Source organism: Cydia amplana, chromosome 2, assembly GCF_948474715.1.
Source record: "Cydia amplana chromosome 2, ilCydAmpl1.1, whole genome shotgun sequence".
NCBI classification, from domain to species: domain Eukaryota; kingdom Metazoa; phylum Arthropoda; class Insecta; order Lepidoptera; family Tortricidae; genus Cydia; species Cydia amplana.
The window spans coordinates 3,195,709-3,216,545 of NC_086070.1; the positions used below are offsets into that span (position 1 = coordinate 3,195,709).

A 20,837-nucleotide genomic window follows, 5' to 3' on the forward strand; every position below is an offset into this window, starting at 1 on the left:
TAGTAGTTAGAGTTCATAGTCTTATGTCATTATTATTTATGTTATCTAGAATGGTGAAACTTAAATTCTTATTTGAGACATTATTACATGCGATGTGAAATAATAATAATTTCCTAATGTGATTGGTTGTTCAGGGCGTGTGGTTCTGAAGAGGAACGAATTTTTTATTATTTTTGCGCTACGACGCACGGTTTAGGAGATCCAGCGCTATAAAGATTTTTCTTTCCTTTTTTTTTCTTCTATTTATTAGTTTTTTTCTTTTCTTGTGTTTTTTAAATGTTATTAAGGGGTTTCTTAAAGGGGAACGAAAGTTTGATTACTTTTGCGCTACGACGTACGGTTTAGGACACTTTAGGAGATACAGCATTATAAAGTTTTTTTTGTAATTTTTTTTTCTACTTTTAAATATTAATTAGGGGTTTCGTACAGAGGAACGAACATTTTATTATTTTTGCGCAACGACGCACGGTTTAGAGACAAACCAAAGAAAGTCTGCAGCGCAATAATTTGACTTCGAATTAAAAAACTGCATATGGCAATGTTTTTTAAGCAGTCAGTAAACGTCATGCACTATGGTATGTGTTTGTCAAAATCGTTTAAATATTCATTGTGTTTTGTGATGAACGGAATAAACATGGTGAAACCTTACAAAACCGGCGTGCGGGAGTTACTTTTCCGCGTGACGAATAATTTTACACTTGTAAAAAGTCAGCACGAGGCGATTCAAGCTGAAAAACGACAATGTTTACAAAATTTGGAGTTGATGACGGGTAAGTGGAATGAAACATCTTAATACTTCACCATATGTACCTACTTAGATAATATAATATTGGTTTAGACTAAGGTTTCACAGCAAATTGAACACACCTAATAGGTATAGGCATACTTATGAACTTCCTCTAACATTTCGAGAAACTCATTGGTACTAGCCGGGTTTTGAGCTCGAACCCACAACCTCCATGCTTATGCTCACGGCATGGGTACCTACTATTTAAAGCTAAAATTAATTTTTAATATATGTTTATTGTTTTAATGGTTTATTTCGTTTTTCCGAAAACTTTAGTTCGCAAATTGCGGGCAATTTCTCTGTCAATCTAATTACGCCTTAATGGGAGTAAAAGAGAAAGATGCTCGCATATTGAGAACTTCGGTGTTCGCGGTAGGCCCTCTGTACCTATTTACCGCCGTCGCGGATATTACAAAAGCTTATTAATTTTGATGAAGCCAAATGTCACATTCTCCCAATATTATTTATCAATATTAGTATATGTCTACATATTAATAGTGACATCTATTGTGGGAATGAAATTTATTTTACATAATACCATTTATAAATATAGACGGTAAATATGGTAGAAATTTCACAAGTATCAAGACTATTTAATCCATTTTCTGTGGTGTTGTCGCATACTGATTTTTAAAAACTACTTTTAATCTAGCGCTGCAGACTTTCTTTGGTTTGTCTCTAGGAGATACAGCCCTATAAATATTTTTCTTTCTTTTTTTTCTTTTTTTGTGTTTTTTAAATATGACTTACGAGTTTCATAAAGGGGAATGAAAATTTGATTATTTTTGCGCTACGACGTACAGTTTAGGATATACAGCCCTATAAAGATGAAAAAAAAAAGAAATCGTACCATAAACCAAATACTGCCTATATATTTTTTAAAGTGGTAACACACCATCGCACCGCACCGCGACCCTAGAGCGTCGCACCCATAAGTGAGAGCGAGAAAGAGAAACAGATCTCTTTCTCGATCTCACCCATGGGTGCGACGCTCCGAGGCCGAGGCGCTGTGCGACAGTGTGTTACCACTTTAATGGCTGAATGCCACGAAGGTGTGTCACAAATATCTGTGAAATGGAAATCAAAAAAAGCAGTCAGTGCGAGTCGGACTCGCCCATGAAGGGTTCCGTAGCAGCAAGCAACATAATAAAATTGCGGTTTACGATTTATGACGTATTAAAAAATACTACTTACTAGATATCGTTCAAACCAATTTTCGGTGGAAGTTTGCATGGTAATGTACGGACGGACAGACAGATATGACGAATCCATAAGGGTTCCGTTTTTTACCATTTGGCTACGGAACCCTAAAAACGAATAAAAAGAAGAAAAAAAGAGAAAAATCTTTATAGGGCTGGATCTCCTAAACAGTGCTTCGTAGCGCAAAAATAATAAAATTTTCGTTCCTCTTCAGAACCACACGCACTGAACAACCTATCACATTGGGTCATTATTATTATTTCATTGATCTGCTTTGTTTGATCCTGGCAGGATCGCCATCAGATAACAGGTATATATGGTTTCGAGCGGGTGATGGGAGTAGAAGTCAAACACCTTATGTGTGATAGTATAAGAACATTCTGAACGTTTATTCTCTAAATGCCTATTGTTTTATACACGTTAGGTTGCGCTGACACAAGCAATATGCGTTTATGTCGCAGTAAACCAAAGCGTTACTACTAAACACTTAAAGTGGACATTTACCACATTACAGCATGTTTGAGAAAAGCACTATATATGCCTAGCAGTGAAAAGGTCTTGGCGGCTTCGTATCACTCCCTGAAACGTATAAAACGACATCCATGACGACTTTTATGACATACTGCATGGTCGCCATCTTGGATTCCAAAATGGTCATTTTCGAAATCTGCACACCTGATTCAAATAAGGTGCATCTATATGTATTAAGCCAACATCAGCAACATATCTACTATCGAAATGTACTTTTGATAGTAGCAGTACGAAATGTAATCTGAAAGGAATCAAGTAATGCATTCCTGTAATGAGGAATCGACATTGATTCCAATTACTAGTAATTGTAATATTAGAAAAGGTGATTCCTGATTCCTTAAATGGAAGTGTACTTACTAATTCGGTATTGTTAGATTACAAAGTAATCTGGGAATCGGTAATCAGATTACAAAGTAATTTCGAGTAATCGTGGAACCAGAGGGTCTACCGTGAACCACGTTCGAAGTGTTGCCTCTCTATCGCACTTGTAAATTCGTACGTAAGTGTGACAGGGAGGCAACACGTCCAACGTGGTTCGCGGTAGGCCCTCAGGAATCAATTACGAAATGCCCATCTTTGCTTGAGAGTGAATGAACATTCGCTCGATTGTCAACGATGATGGCATCTATCAGTGAATCAAACGGTAAATAAGCAGCTGTTAACGTTACCTACTAACGTTAAAAATGATGTATCGATACCTTTGACTTAACGTTAGCTCAAATTGACAGCTGGTAACGACCATTTTGTTACCGGTAAAGAGTAGTATAACTAACGGTACCTGGTCTAACGTTAGTTACAACTTAACGTTAAATCTGTCACCTTGTGGTAACGATACCAACTTTTTAACGGTATTTAAAGCCCTGCCCCCCCCTCCCTTTTTTAATTAGTGGGCGCCATTTACAAAATTTATGTATGGCGTCATCGCTCGACAAGATGGCGCCATACCTTTGCCTTTATCCTCGCTTTTTTTTCACTGATTTCCACCAGAAGCCTCTTTGCTCCAGTCGCAAGTCCCGAGAGACATTGTAGCGTATTACCTTGGGTTACCTCCTTCCCTTCCTCAGTTTGTGAACAATTAGCGTTCCAAATCCGAGCATTCCAATTTCCAACCAGATATTATCGATTTATGGCTTTGTTCCAAATTATGATTCTCTTTGATCTGCATCTGAAATTCACGGGATAACGTTACGGAGATGCTTAAAGCTCTCGTTAACCTTCCTGCTGCGTGGGAAGCTTGGGACCTCTGCCTAGCTTACCTTTTACCACCTTTTTCTTTAACTTGCCTACGTGCAAAATGGCCCTAAGCCACCTCAATACGTACCTTTCTGTTTTTCTCATTGTTTTCTTATAGTTTTGTATAATTTAATCGCTGTATTAACCTAATTTTAGGCTTTTGCAACTTTTTGACATGTTTATTTATGTAACTGACGCAGCCGTCAATTCCCTTCATGTTTCGAATTTCACTATTAAAAAGGCTAGTATGTATACTTTCGGCAAAGGTTATTCAAAATTTCATTGTTAATCATAACTGGTTCACAACTATTTTTAAATTTCAAATCTTGTAATTCTAGTTCCTAAGATGTTCCTAAAATCAGCTATAAAAGCAGAACAACAGTCATCTGGACGGAGTCTTACGCCAGCTCTTAACACGAGCATTCTTCTAAATCAAGGGCCGAGGCAGGCCCCGCACTATCAAGAAACCCTTGCTCTTTTTGGCTACTTTCTCTTGCCTCTTTTGCGTACTCGCCTCTATCTCCGAGTGTGCGTGCCTGAGCGCGCGCCTCTACCTCCAAGCGTACAAGCCTGAGCGCGCCTCAATCTTCAAGCGTGCGTGCCTGAACGCGCCTCCTCCAAGCGTAGCGTGCGCCTGAGCGCGCCCTCCTAGACGCCGCGCGCCTGAGCGCGTGAACGTCGCCCCTCCAGGCGCCTCACCCCGGAGCACGCTCTTCCTGACGACGCGCGCCTGAGCGCGTCTTTACTAACGCTACGTATTTACTATCTCGTGCCGTTTATTGGACTTTTAAGTAACTCGAAGTGCCATATTGACCACTTACCTGGTAAATAAAAGAGACCTACCCCTGAATTCCTACTTTTATTGCTCCACCCTCATCTTCACCCTACCAGCTGCTCAGTTGCGTGCTCTATCAATTTATTGGAAGAGCACGTAACGCGACAACATGAAAAAGCGTAGTCACCACAACTCATAAAAACTTGCGAGGAAAAGTGATACTGATAGCTGTACCAGTGGTTTTATTTTTTTAGCGGCTCTCAAAAGCAGGATCTAGTTCGAAAATAAATTATGAACCAAATACCTTCAAACCGAAATTAAGTTGTATTTTATTTTGTCCCTTTATCTATTAAATTTCAGCCCAATTCATACGTGTGCAGCACAGCACGGTCGTCCTCCACAACGGTTACACGTACTCCAAGAACAACCCTATTTCCGGCGGCCGCATCAGATACCGATGCTCCAGCTTCAAGACCTTCAACTGCAAAGCTTACTTGCACGTGGACGTGCATAATGTCATCGTCAAGGGGAACGTTGTTCATGATCATGACCCGCCGAATTTGGTGCAACTTGGTGGGAGTTATTTTAAATGTTGATGTTGAATTTGTATCTGATACTCCAGAAACACTCTTAGCCATTGGCGGTCGCACCAGACCATCAGATACCGATGCTCCAGCTTCAAGACCTTCAACTGCAAAGCTTACTTGCACGTAGACGAGCATAATGTCATCGTCAAGGGGAATGTTGACCATGATCATGACCCGCCGAATTTGGTGCAACTTGGTGGGAGTTATTTTAAATGTTGATGTTGGATTTTAATTTGATACTCCAGAAACAATATTACCCATTGGCGGTCGCACCATACCAGATACCGATGTTCCAGCTTCAAGACCTTCAACTGCAAAGCTTACTTGCACGTAGACGAGCAAAATGTCATCGTCAAGAGGAATGTTGTTCATGATCATGACCCGCCGAATTTGGTGCAACTTGGTGGGAGTTATTTTAAATGTCGCTGTTGGATTTTCATTTGATAGTCCAGAAATACCCTTACCTATTGGCGCTCGCACCAGACCATCAGATACCGATGCTCCAGCTTCAAGACATTCAACTGCAATTCTTACTTGCACGTAGACGAGCAAAATGTCATCGTCAAGGGGAACGCTGTTCATGATCATGACCCGCCGAATTTGGTGCAACTTGGTGGGAGTTATTTTAAATGATGATGTTGGATTTAAATTTGATTATTTTTATGCTGATACTACAGGAGATTACTAATCAAGTTTTCACCAAACGATTGATGCATCTAGATATTGAATCGGTCAATCGACTAAACAAGTCCACAAAATTCACTGTTCTAAATAAAAATGATAAACATACTTAAAGATAAAGATAGTTTATTCAAGTAGGCATATAATGCGCTTATGGACGTCAAATAAAGCTGAACCCTAACCTCGAGAAGATTTAAATCCCCGCTCAATTGCGAGGAAGGATATACGATTTAAATTTTTCAAAGTAGGATCGTTATGTTGACAGCCTTTTTTAATACGGGCCAAGGAAACTTGTTGTTTCGTTTACATTAGAAGTACCTGTGCCAAGAACACTTGTTGTATTGATTATATTAATTGTATCCTGATAGTGATTTGCACACTTGTCAGAAGTTATAAAATAATCAAAGATTGACGAATTTTAATGCCTTAACTTAACTAGGTAATAAGTAAACCTGTTTCTTTATAATATTAAGTCATTACCAAAAGTAAAATATTCGTCCAATAAATCAGTAAGTATCAAAACAGATTATTGTACATAAAATTACATGTTAATTTATATTTTATATAGGTACTTACCTACCTACCTACCTGCAACCTGCAACCTACCTGCAAGTTGAACTTGTAAAGATTAAAATATTAAATCAATCTGGGTATAATTCAGCACTGCTTTTATTTGGCTCTGTTTAAACTCTGGACCTACAAGACTAACATACAACTTACTTTACCAATTAATGTAAATATGCATCAAAGATAATAGTTATTTTTACAACAAGAGATCTAAGTTTGATATTTCTTCGAGTGCTTATTTTGAGTCCCGTGCAAGCGAAAGATATATTACTATACTAGATCTAGAGAATCTAATTTAGAATCTTGAGCGTAGTAAGGGACTCAAAAGCGCACGAGATGTAAATAACTTTTCACCTCAGCAGTGAGAACATATTAGAAAACCCGGAAAATGTATTCCTTCTTCATCATTTACCTATTCACTCATGTTTTCTTAAGATATACCAACAATTAAGTTTTCACCTCAGCAGCTCGAACATGGTACTTTGCTACTTAAAAACAGTGAGCAAAATCGCATTTTGCTCGACGAGCATAATGTCATCGTCAGCAAAATCGCGTTTTGCTCATTTTGTCTTACTCAGTGAGCAAAATGCGATTTTGCTCACTGTTTTTAAGTAGCAAAGTACCCTTGTTCGAGCTGCTGAGGTGAAAAATAATTTAATTTCCTATATAGATATTCCCAGTTTGTTTTTAACATAATATTCATATATTTCATAATACATATATTATATACTTTAATATGGTCGGCTAGATGTTATACCCACCTACCGAAGAAACTATACCTATACTTAACTTTCCCCTTGAAATTATCGATTATAGAGCAACCTTCAGTCTTTTATATCTTACCGCGTGCAAAATGTACTTCAAGTACAAAATTAAAAAAAAACTCATCCAAATCCGGCTGTGGCTATGCTTTTTAGGGTTCCGTAGCCAAATGGCAAGAAACGGAACCCTTATGGATTCGTCATGTCTGTCTGCCTGTCTGTCCGTCCGTATGTCACAGCCACTTTATTCCGAAACTATAAGAACTATACTGTTGAAACTTGGTAAGTAGATGTATTCTGTGAACCGCATTAAGATTTTCACACAAAAATAGAAAAAAAAAACAATACATTTTGGGGGTTCCCCATACTTAGAACTGAAACTCAAAAATTTTTTTTTCATCAAACCCACATGTGTGGGGTATCTATATCTATGGATAGGTCTTCAAAAATGATATTGAGGTTTCTAATATCATTTTTTTCTAAACTGAATAGTTTGCGCGAGAGACACTTCCAAAGTGGTAAAATGTGTGTGTGTGTGTGTGTCCCCTGTAACTTCTAAAATAAGAGAATGATAAAATTAAAAAATATATATGATGTACATTACCATGCAAACTTCCACCGAAAATTGGTTTGAACGAGATCTAGTAAGTAGTTTTTAGGGTTCCGTACTCAAAGGGTAAAAACGGGACCCTATTACTAAGACTCGGCTGTCCGTCCGTCCGTCCGTCCGTCCGTCTGTCACCAGGCTGTATCTCACGAACCGTGATAGCTAGACAGTTGAAATTTTCACAGATGATGTATTTCTGTTGCCGCTATAACAACAAATACTAAAAACAGAATAAAATAAAGATTTAAGTGGGGCTCCCATACAACAAACGTGATTTTTGACCGAAGTAAAGCAACGTCGGGCGGGGTCAGTACTTGGATGGGTGACCGTTTTTTTGCTTGTTTTGCTCTATTTTTTGTTGATGGTGCGGAACCCTCCGTGCGCGAGTCCGACTCGCACTTGGCCGGTTTCATTTTTAATACGTCATAAATCCCCTAAATACGGAACCCTTCATGGGCGAGTCCGACTCGCACTTGGCCGCTTTTTATAGAAAGGGCTTGAACTACCATAAAAAATTTATGATTGGATAGTTTAAATGCCGTAAACAAGGCTTTTAAGACAGACACACATTGACTCGACCGTTACCATAGCAACGAGTGTCAAGAAAAAGACGTATTCACCCTCCCAACCCATATATACTTACAGATTAATCAAAAAGTCGTAATTTTCAGCTTCATACATAACCTTAGTCAGCGGCACCAAGCTGCTGATCATCGGGGAATACTCGTACTCCATCAGAGGCCGTCTCCGCGACCAGGGTTCCAGGTTCAAGTGCTCCAGCTACCTCAGCAGGGGCTGCAAGGCCTTCGCTCACGTGAGCAAGGCTGACGTCATTTTGAAGGCTATCACGCTTCATAATCACCCACCTTCGAAGTTTAAGCGTATGGCTTGCGGCAGATTTATTAAATTGTGTTAATTGAAATCAAATTAAAATTATTTTTTGTAATAAATGCATGATAAATTAAATAATGGTATTATTTTACTATTTTTATAAGTACGCTTATCCTCTAGCCTCGTATGGTCAAGTCCTTGTACAAATTAGGTACTTTCAATGAAAATAATTGTTTGCTAGTAAATTAGTAGATTCACCGGAATTAGGTATTCTGTTAAATAAATATTTAATACTAAGATACTAGTTAGATATAATATATTACAAAGTAATCAACATCCTTTCGTCTAACCTACCATAATAATATTATCATCATAACTAGAATTTAAATAAATACGAAACTGCTCATTAATCCAATTTTGACCTGTATCGCTTTCACAAGACACCATACTGTACCTACACATAATTCCTGGGCAAGTCAATGAAAACAAAATTATTTTCCAGCCAAATACATTATCACAACGCGAGGAATAAAACTGCTATTCATCAACGACTACACGTTTTGCCGCAGCGGCGCCGTCCACGATGGCTTCAGATACACATGTTCCAATAGACTTAATAAAAAGTGCAAAGCTCATGCTCATGTTAGTAAGGACGACGTCATTAAAAAGGCGGATTTGAACCACAATCATGCGCCCGTCAAATATGTGCAAACGAATGCTGGTTTTTATCTAAAAGTTTAAATTGTATATCAATGTTCAGACCCTTAGTCACGTGATTATTCGTAGTATCTGCCCACCCGATACTTTTTTCTTTCATTTGCCGTTTTCCGATGTACAATTGCCATCTTGTTTTAACTACGTATCTACACGTCTTGTCGCAAAACTTATTATTAAGTAAGTGGGGAGCCCTAATTAATCTATTAGTGATCAAAGTTATCTACATATTAATGAAAACTGTTATCCTGTCAGGTAGCATATATGAGTTGTTGGAATTATAATTTTGTGTCAATAAACTAAATTGTAGGATTGTCTCGCATTATTGCTCCTTGATGTCCATTCTAATCTGTATATGCTATACCATGTGGTTTTTGCTTACTACGTTGGATCAATGACTCAAAATGAGACTTAGATTTGGACACAAGACATCCCAATTTTCTCGGACCTGCGCTACTTCTCGCCAATCGTTCACTCGGAGTTCGCGCAGATCCGCCTCTACCATGGCGTTCCAGCAATACCTGGGTTGTGCTCTTGCTAGGCGGCCCAGGTAGGCTCGTTTCACATTCCGATCTTTATCCATTCTCCCAATACGGCTTAACCAACGGAATCTGTAAGATTTCTTAGTAAGTACCCATGATATGGTTTTTACTTTAATTTTTCTTTCAGCCTCTTACATAACGACCTCGCGGGGTACCACACTTCTCTACATCAACGAGTACACTTTCTGCAAGAACGGTAACTCGCGCGCCAGTGGTATTCGATACACCTGCTCATGCCGACTCAGCAAGGAATGCAACGCTTATGCTTATGTCAATAAAGATGAAATCATATATAAATCTTACTTGGAGCACAACCATCCGCCGACAAAGTATTTAAAAGTGAGCTCGGGGTATTACGTTGCCTGTAAATAAATGTATACGAATTTATGTTTGTTTGAGAGATGGAAATTTGAGGAATGTGTTGTGATTTGCAATTAAAGGTTATGCTTTGCAATTAGTGATTAAATCTGGGGGCACGGCAGTGCCCCCGCCAAGTCGAGCGCGAAGCAAACACTGCCGTACCATCCTTTACTGGAACCATTTCGCCGCATTTTCAGGACCCTATTTGAGAACCTCTGGATAAGACCAGAACGCAGAAATTTTCGTCATCCAGTAAGCTATAATCACATACTTAAAATCCAAAATTTCAAGTCTGTAGGTCATTTAGTTCCGAAGTTAAGCGAAAGCAAAGTTTCGCATTTATGACATTCTCATTCATTCATTCACTCACTCATGATCATCAGAGTAGAACTAGTACTTCCCATAAACTGAGAGAGCTGAAATTTGGTACAAAGTTAGGGTTTAATGGCCACATAAAGGGAAAACCTAAAAATATTGCAATATCAGTCACGTTTTAAAGATCTAAGAACTGCATAAGTAAGTTTGTAATCCCATATAAATATATGATATTACAAAGTTACTGTTGCAGTTCCTACAAATAGTAGGTAAAGTAAAGGTACACTACGATGTACGATGTGAGTATGAATGAAGATATGTTTAGTTATGATATGTGTATACATAGTATGGGTATGAGTATCCGAAAAGAAGGACTGCCTACAAAAAGATATGAGATCCCATCAAAAACATTACATGTAAAAAGGTGCAAGTCTCGCAACGCTTTTACTACAAAAAAGTTTTGAGATGTAATGTGAAACCAAGTCGGTTATTTTAATCAGTGCCTGGGGGTGTTAAAACCGTATCAATAAGATATCTTTAATTTGTAATATACATATAATGACTTGGCAATCGCACATAATGCTTTACTCGTACCGTACTCGTAAATATGTGTAATGCTCAAACTGCAATTAGCGCTAGCGTTATGTTCAATTCGAATTATTTTTAATAGGTGACGATGATCCTTTTGTCATTATGCAGCCGTGCGATGGCCAAGTCATTATACGTATTACAAATTAAAGATATCTTATTGATACGGTTTTAACACCCCCTGGCACTGATTAAAATAACCGACTTGGTTTCACATTACATCTCAAAACTTTTTTGTAGTAAAAGCGTTGCGAGACTTGCACCTTTTTACATGTAATGTTTTTGATGGGATTTATATTTAGAAAAATGATTACATTTTAATATAGGTATAAAATCGGCCTCTACTTGTGTTTAATGGTAGGTAAACCAACTGCGTAGTAATAACGTCGATATCGATTTAATAATGACATGACAAAACTCAAATTTCGAACATCTTTGAAGAACAAAATCAGTCGTGACGATATTTTAGTAAGTATGTGAATTGTGATCAAATGCCACAATGACGGTCGTAACATGTGGTTCCTGATCACATTATAAAGAGCTTATAACATTGCGTGTAGTAAACATTGCATGTAATTGTAACTGTACATAATTAGGCATTATGTAGCAGTCACATAAACCACTTTAATGTTAATGGTGTTTTGTTTTTGCAGCGTCATACATAACGTTAACAAGAGGCACAAAACTGCTAATGATCAATAACTTTTCATACTCCCTCAGCGGGCCTATCCGTGACGGGGGCGCCAGGTACACATGCTCAAGCTACTTAAGTAGACGATGCAAAGCATTTGCACATGTCAGTAAAGATGACGTTATTTTGAAGTTTAGTACAGAGCATAACCACCCGCCCACCAAATATATGAAAACATCTTCCGGCCTTTACATTAAAGTAGGGAATTAATCTGTTAAGTCAGGGTTTCTTCGTGAACCCAGGGATTTTATTAAATAAAAGTGCGTACTCCAGTCTTAAATACCGACAACGCACCTGCAATCCTCTGTTGTTGTACTGGTGTACCTGGGCGACGGTATTACATACCATCAGGCAGTTCTTATTGCACAATACACCTGTTCAAGCCGACTCAGCAAGGAATACAATTCTTATGCTTACAAATCGTATATAAATCTTACTTCAAGCATAACTATCCGCTGACGAAGTACTTAAAAATGAGCTAGGGATATTACGTTGCTTGCAAATAAATAAATATGATTTTCTGTTTGTTTGACAGTAAAAGGTTAAACTTTGAGTTGTGATTTGCAATAGGTAAGTAATAAAAATTACCTATTACAAAGCATTTGTTTATTTTATTGTTCCCTCGACCTCTAAGTATTTGTGGTTAAAGGTAGGTAAACCCACTTGTCTAATATAATTGACCATATTATATTTTTGGTCGCGGTTTTATCACCTGTCACCAGCACGTTCTAACATTTGTGTAAGTGCGAAAGTGAAGTCAATGTGTTTTATTCTTTCAGCGTCATACATAACGTTAGCGAGAGGCACAAAACTGCTAATGATAAATGATTATTCATACTTCGTCAGCGGGAATATTCGCGACGGCGGCGCCCGGTACACATGCTCAAGCTACTTAAGTAGACGGTGCAAGGCGTTTGCGCATGTTAGCAAAGATGACGTTATCTTGAAGTTACATACTGAGCACAACCACCCGCCCACTAAATATATGAAAACGGCTTCAGGCCTTTACGTTAAAGTAGGGAATTAGTCTGTTAAGTCAGGATCTCTGAAAGTTTATGAGAGACCCTAGGGAATATTACCGAGCCATCTAAAAGAGCTCTGGTGGTGAAGGAGAGTCCATGGACGACGGTAATCGCTTACCATCTGGCGATCCGTCTGTTCGTTTGGCTCCTATATAATATAAAAAAACTATGATAGTGAAGAACAATCTGCTCGTAGCGTAAGCCTAAGTTAGAGGTTTTGTAATGCAACATAATTTAATTTTATTAACAATTTTCAGTTAAATAAAAACTACATTACAATAATTACGTGGCGTTTTATATGGGAATGAGTTCACGACATGTATTCATATAAATGTCATGTCAATTCATAAAGTAAGGATATTCAAATCTTTTTTTTCTAGAATTAGGTAGAGTCAGATCAATATCACGTTGACGGGCATTTTCATTTTAACTTATACTTTAAAGCGCCACTTAAGTCTTGTTTCAGTAAAGTCTAACCGTCACATTCCTGACAAAATGTATGGGATTTGACATTGACCGTCAGTTTTGTGACGATTGCTAACCGGCCGTTAATGGTACACAGTTAAGTGAAAATGCCCTGACAACGATGACGTTATGTCACGGGGCTTAAAGGAAGAAGCAAATTATAGAACACGTGCTATACGAAGAAGCAATTATTTTCGCAAGTTTTTATAACAATAAGTCACGATTGTGAAGAATTAGCGGGAACTACTCGTACCATTCCTCTTAAATCAAGGTCAAAGTGTGAAACGAGATTAAAAGGGAGACACTATAGAAAAGTTACCAGCGTCGAAACGAAAGAAAGTTGTAAAGAGTTTGCCTCTATCAGACGAGGCCAGGATGATGTGCAACCTATACTTAAAAGTAATGTACTGGTGCAGGTTAGTAATGCTACACTACTACATTATTACTTGATCTCAGTACAGGGGTGACATAGTCACTGTGTGTCAAAACCCCTTAAAAAATATATAATAAATTATTAAAAAAAAGAGTTTGCAAAGAGTCAGCACTAGAAGCAGACTGGGAAACGAGAACGCAAGCAGACCGTGTTTTACTGTCCTGTGAATGCACGGTACCGTTATGTAACACGCCTTGCTTCAAGAAATTCCATACGCAGGAAGATTATACGTTGAATTTTTTACACCCACCGAGTTACCATAAAATGCAATTTTTGTTATTATTTCCAAAACCAATTCAAATCACTATTTCATTTCCAGCGTCATACATAACTTTGACACGTGGCACAAAACTTCTGCTCCTCAATGACTATTCCTATTGTCTGAAAGGCCCGATTCGTAAAGGGGGCTCTAGATATGCCTACTCCTGTTACTGGTCCAAGCAATGTAAAGCTTATGCTCATGTTAGTAAAGATGACGTCATTCTGAAGGCGAACACTGAGCATAACCATCCGCCTGTCAGATATGTGAAAACTAGCTCGGGATTGTATGTTAAAGTAGGGAATTAGATAAAGTGTTAATAAATAAGTTTTATATGATTTTATGCTAAGTTATGGGTAAAATAAAGAGGCCTGAAACAAAGGTCCTGAAACTATCGTTTTATTCAACGTCATAGATATCATTAACACGGGATACAGAATGTCTTCTCATCGAAGAATCGCCTTGTAAAAGCCCATCGACATCATGGAATTGACGACCGTAATAATATTTTCTCCAATATGCTCGGAAATGTTCACCTTATTGTAGCAAAAATAGTACCGGAAGTTCTTCGTTATTGTCAAACTCTAATTAAAAAAATCAAACTATCGCTGTCCTGTTCTAGCGGACGGGAATGAAAAAAAACACTACAGTAATAACATAGTACTGTAGTGTTTTTTACTTTTTAAAAATAAATAACGCAAACAGCCGCGAGCCGCGTCTACACGACCCGATCAGCTATCATTTCAAGCTATAGGATAGAGTGAGATAGTAAGATAAACGACCTTACTTGTCTCGTTCTTACAAGATCGTTGTGCTCGTGTATGATCGTGCGAATACTGCTTAATAAAATCAAAGATTATTTTTATATTTTTTTAAGGATCTCATCCGTGTTCATAAAGCTTATATAGTTTGTCAAAGGACTTTCTCATTTCAAATATAGACAGAGAGAATCATACTATTTTTGTCTTACACTAGTACTAGCACCCAAAAGAAAAGGATGGGTATAGTTTTCCTGGTTCTTACTGACTGACAAATTGGTTTGACCAACTATATTGCACAATTATATTGAATGAACGAATATTGAATGGTACTGACTGGCAGAATAAGTTTGTACCCTTAACTTTTAAAAAATAATTAAAGAGGGAAATTGTTTTTGACATTTTTGATGTGAAGGTTCGATTTGAGTGATGCTTGATGCTTAAATTATTATTATTTTACCTTATTTCCTCGCATGTTTGGAGAAAAGCACTATATATGCCTCGGCAGGAATAGCAATTCGTGGATTCCTCTTCTTTGTCGGACTCCGCTTCGCGTCGTCCGACAAAATCGAAACTCATCCACGAATTGCTCTTTCCCGGCCTCTGCAATAATGTACTATTTTTCGATGATAAGTGTCGAAAACGTCGGCGGAGATTTGAAAAAACACATTTTAGGAACAGCTGATGAAATATAATAGAAAAGATAATTAGAAGATCAAAGAAAGCTTCCATTTAGCAAATCTTATTTGCACTCTCTTTCTTTCAGACACTCTTCACTTTAATGAAGTTTTCCCGTCCGAAGAATCTGAAACTAGTATTCTAGAAGGAAGTACTTCTTCAAGCGGTTCTGCATGTAAGTGTACCTACATCATTAATTATATATTATGCTTTATTCTTGTAGTGTGCCATGCGTCCCAATAAATAAAAAAACATTTTTCTTTAAATTTAGGTACCTACATATTTTGAGACACCCACGGGGCAACAACATACATAATACACCATAGATAAATAAATACTTAAATGGATAGCAACATATAGTTCGGACTCGAGTTAAATATTAGAATATAACAGTTTTACTTATCAATGTTGTTTTTTTAGATCAAAAGAAGAAAAGACTAAAGCTAACACAAAAAAAGAAGAAAAAGAAAAATACTAGCAATTTTGAAACAGCTCACGAACTTCCCATAGGAAAAACTCCATCAAAAACGCAACTTAAAAAAAGTAACCAAGAAAGTAGACAGAAAGGAGAAACTTACATTAATTCAAAAGGAAAAATAATTAAAAGTAAATGCATGAAATCAAACCCATGTGTTGGAGTTAACTGTGGTAATAACTGTGGAAATATTTCTGAAGAGACGCGTAATAGTATTTTTAAACATTTTTGGGGATTGGGCAGTAACCAAAGAAGAAAGGATTGGATATCACAATGTGCTTATCGTCGTTCAGTTAAAAGGTCAAGTAAAACTGCTGCAAAAAATAGGTCTCAAGCCATTGAGTACTATATTAACGAAGGGGAAGGTAGACGCAGGGTTTGCCAAAAATTCTTAATTGCAACTTTAGATGTTACGCAGAGATTTATTCTCTATACACTTGACTCTATGGTGGACGGTTTTTTGCAGAAAGATAAACGTGGAACTGCTGGTGGTCATAATAAAACTTCAGAAAATGTTATTGAAGATGCCCAAGAATTTATATTAAGTTTACCCCTATTACCGTCCCATCACTGTGGAAAAGACTCTGGCAAGTTATATCTTCCCGAAGAGTTTAAAAATATCACCAATTTATATCGAATGTATAAAGATAAATTATCAAACAAGAAAACTATGTCGTATCAAGTATTTAGGTCTTGGTTTAGAAAAACGTATAATATTGGTTTTCACGTCCCAAAAAAAGATAAATGTTGAAGAGGGTAAGGGTGGTCAAGAAAAACACCCAGTCGCTTTCATTGACAATAGGGATGTTGACATGAATCGCGAATATATAGCATGTTATGTTTTTACCATAACAGGGAATATTAGAATGCGGAAAATCATATTTTGCAAGTGAAAATATGCGTAATAAATTAATTAAAAATAATCAAAAGTATTTAAAATAATGCCCAGTATTACGTGACTGCAAACGCCAATCGGAGCGCGTGACGTCATAACATTTGAATCAGGGATGTTGCGAATATCCGCATCCGCATCCGCATAAAATCAATGCGGATTTAATGCGGATGCGGATGTGGAACCGGTCGGTACAGGAACCTCTTAGCATCGGCGTAAGTGCTAGACTGCTAGGTAATTTAGTCATTAACCAAAAAAACTAGAGATGCCCCGAATAGTGGTTTCGGCCGAATACAGAGTACCGAATATTCGGCTCCTCTCTCGGCCGAATACCGCATATTCGGCGACCGAATATTCGGTATGACATGCGAAAATTTTGAGTCACAATTATTATGAAATGTGATCGCTAACAAGGCTCAACGTTAGATGACGTTAGCCAAGATATATTTTTGTTGAACAGCATTAATTAATAGAGTCAAACAAAACAGACTCATGATAAAAATAAAATGTTTTTTAATCAACAAATGCTCAAAAAAGGGTCTTCGTATTTAACAACTTTCCAAGAACACACTCTAAATTTCCAAAAACTATGTAGGTATAGGCTAGTTTTAGGTTATTTTTATTGTGCAATTTTTCTTTTTCAGTAGGTGCAACAGATATTCGGTATTCGGCCGAATAGTAGGCAACATTCGGCCGAATACCGAATATTCGGCAAAGTGGCCGAATAGGCCGAATACCGAATAGTTGCCGAATATTCGTGGCATCTTTAAAAAAACCTATTAGAAATGAGCAGTCAAGCGTGAGTGGGACTTAACGTACGGAAGCCTTGGAACGCAAGTCCGACTCGCACCTGGCCGGTTTTTTGAAATAAAAATTACTAAAATGTAATATTTGACGTTTTTTATGGTACTATCTTGACATCCGCATCCGCGGATGTGAGCCTTTAAAAATCCGCATCCGCATCCGCGGATGTCAAAAAATCGGCATCCGCAACATCCCTGATTTGAATCACCACAGACAAGTCGTCAAACCTGACCGTAATCCATACGACACCACCAAAGAGTTTATCCGCATCCGCAACCGCGGAACTTCCGCATTATTTTCAACATCCGCATCCGCATCCGCATAAAATCGATGCGGATTTAATGCGGATGCGGATGTGGAACAGGTCGGTACAGGAACGTCTTAGCATCGGCGTAAGTGCTAGACTGCTAGGTAATTTAGTCATTAACCAAAAAAACCTATTAGAAATGAGCAGTCAAGCGTGAGTGGGACTTAACCTGTCAGCTCCCAAGGGCTCAAATTTGAGCCAGAACGCTTATGGTGACGTCACACACGTGGGAACTCACGGGTTAATGTACGGAACCCTTGGAACGCGAGTCCGACTCGCACTTGCCGGTTTTTTGAAATAAAAATTACTAAAATGTAATATTTGACGTTTTTTATGGTACTATCTTGACATCCGCATCCGCATCCGCGGATGTGAGCCTTTAAAAATCCGCATCCGCATCCGCGGATGTCAAAAAATCGGCATCCGCAACATCCCTGATATGAAGTATATATTTGTTTGTTATTAAATAAATAAAATGTTATATAATACGATATTTCACTAAAAATTTGTTTAATTATTTGGCTGAATGGAACTATCATTGCCACGTTGGCTGTGGAAAACAGAAAAACTAAATTTAAAAAGTAGAACCGGCGACCGCTATTTGTACTCAAAATTTAGTTGTATCAAAATAATTTATCTTAAATTGTAATCGTAAGTGTTTTTGTCTGAAATCGGTTAAGTATTGTGATTAATTTTAAAATGTATTCATCATCGCTGAACGTAATATGTATTGTATAGTGCGCAATTAACAATATCATTCAAGTCAAAATTCGTAACTGCAACGTAAGTGTCATATAACAAATATTTGTTTTATACTCTAGGGTCTTGATTGTTGTTCTTTTAGGCACTGCATAAGACATGTAAAACTTGTTATTCATTATTTTAGCTTATATATTTACGTAATACTTATCTTTTAGAAAGAGAGATAAATTCTACAGCTTTTGAGCTACGCTAGGAGTGACATTTTGGCATCAGTTTGTTTATTTGGGCGTTTTCTAAAATAAATATTGAAAACCCGATTCTCCCAGATCCTATCTTTATCCACGTGATAAAATAACTGTCACTGTTTAACACCGTGGGAAAGAAAGTGACGGACACCGTTTTATCACGCTGTCACGTAGACAAGAACGACCATCATATCCGTACTGCGACAGTACCTACTAGGGCTTCCAATACCGGGATCCCGGTATTTCGGGATCCCGGGATCCCGTCGTTTTAAACGCATTTTTCAATACCGGTATTTTTAAAGGCAATACCGGGATCCCGGTATTTAAAAAAATGAGGGAAATGCGCAGTATAAACCCTTTAAATCCATTATATTCGGCTGTATCAAAAAGCTTACTAAACGTCAGGCCGTCAGACGCATCTAGAGTTAGACCAAGAAAAGTCTGCAACGATTTTGATAGCACGCGCAGTGCAAGTGTTATATTAAACGTCAAACTTCTATGAAATTATGACGTACAAATAACACTTGCACTGCGTACTGCGTATGCTATCAAAATCGTTGCAGACTTTACTTGGTCTAACTCTAACTGGTCTCTAGCCCGCATTTTATTATTGAAACAAGATCGTTGCCTAATGCGTCAGATAAATATTTGGTGGTTGGTGGTGGATGAATCCTGAAGTTAAGTGAGTGATGAATATGATGATAGTGACATTAACATTAACATAATTAGTTCTTATAATTTAATCAAAAAATAAAACGAAAGATGCAAGCAAGGATGACTGTAATAATGGCAAACCAATTTTGACGGAAATTTGAAATAATGTTGTCTGGTTGGTTAAGTTGGACTATAAATGGGACTGGTGAGGTGAAGTCAACAAATTGGATAAAATTATTGCCAACCTGGAGTGTGAAATAAAATTATTGCAGATGGCGGCATTGATTGTTTATTGTTGTAATAGCTTTTAGGACATATCTGGTATTCCAGTGAGCCTTTCTAAGTCCCCTTTTTAATAAAACTATATATTTTTAAGCGATTCATATCCAATACCGGGATCCCGGTATTGATGAAGACAGTTTCGGTATTAATACCGGTATTGTGAGAAGTCCGGTATTTGGAAGCCCTAGTACCTACATTATGTGACTCCCGTTGCAAATGGAAGCAGCTCACCTAATGCCGCCATTGCAATTATTACACATATAACATGCCTGGTTAATACCTAACATCGATTTGTTCCCACAGGCCAAATTATTTATATAAGACGTATTTTTTTGTAATCTTTGTGCTATGTTGTAAATATACATTCGTATTGACGAAAGATTTTAATTAGTTTTTCTTTTATCACTGAATCCATATTAAAAACCAGCACGCGCACCGACCGAGTTGTAAATAAATACAAGCGAGCTGCGCGTGTACACGCACAGCACCTATGCAGCACCGAGCTGTGCGTGTCCGAACCTGCTCGGTTCGCCCTCTCATAGGGATCGCAGTTAAACACAACGTCATCACTGCACGCAACGAAGCGACGTTGCCGCTCCGCTGCGTGGACGCGTGCACGCAGTACGCAGCTGGTTTGTCTCGTCAGAGCTGCGTTGCGTGCAAGTCACGCGTACGCGCACGTCACGCACACGTCACGCAAGCGGTGTGTCCTCTCTTATGTGTTTTCGTATTCTACAACGCAGCGGGACGCGTACGTGTACGTGCACGTCACGCACACGCATCCGGTGTGGCTTGGCCTTTAATCTAACGGATCTTTACCACGGCCTCGCTGGCTTAAGTTTTTATTTTATATGTATGTTGTTACTAGCTGTTGCCCGCGACTTCGTACGCGTGGATTTGTATATTGGTGGTTATATATTCTACATTAGCTTAGAACATTATGCAGCAAAAGATAGCAGTAGGGACTATTAATCATTTGTTAATTATTATACACAACCTGGCTACGAAGTTTCAAGCCTCTAACTGAATAAAATTGTTCTCGATATAATCCTTCTCAACCCCCAGCATATTTTCAAGTCCACTATTTAATA

General features: G+C 38.0%; 1 protein-coding gene and 1 long non-coding RNA gene across 2 annotated transcripts; both read left to right on the forward strand.

The window, feature by feature from the left end:
• Window positions 1–9,915: 9,915 nt before the first annotated feature.
• LOC134655905 (uncharacterized) lies at window positions 9,916–11,995 on the forward strand. The gene is made up of 2 exons (XM_063511408.1): window positions 9,916–10,185; window positions 11,720–11,995. Exons 1-2 carry the CDS (start codon window positions 9,916–9,918, stop codon window positions 11,978–11,980), a joined length of 531 nt encoding a protein of 176 aa, XP_063367478.1. The 3' UTR covers window positions 11,981–11,995.
• Window positions 11,996–15,473: 3,478 nt separating this feature from the next.
• LOC134662100 (uncharacterized) lies at window positions 15,474–16,309 on the forward strand. The gene is made up of 2 exons (XR_010098016.1): window positions 15,474–15,560; window positions 15,806–16,309. It is a non-coding gene; the product is annotated as an uncharacterized LOC134662100 (long non-coding RNA).
• The last annotated feature ends 4,528 nt before the right edge of the window (window positions 16,310–20,837 follow it).

What these genes read in the sequence shown, in the direction of transcription:
- LOC134655905 (XM_063511408.1), top strand. Translation starts at nt 9,916, where the DNA reads ATGGTTTTTACTTTAATTTTTCTTTCAGCCTCTTACATAACGACCTCG. An exon ending in GGTATTACGTTGCCTGTAAA is followed by an intron (nt 10,186 to 11,719) that starts TAAATGTATACG and finishes TGTTAATGGTGT; the next exon opens with TTTGTTTTTGCAGCGTCATA.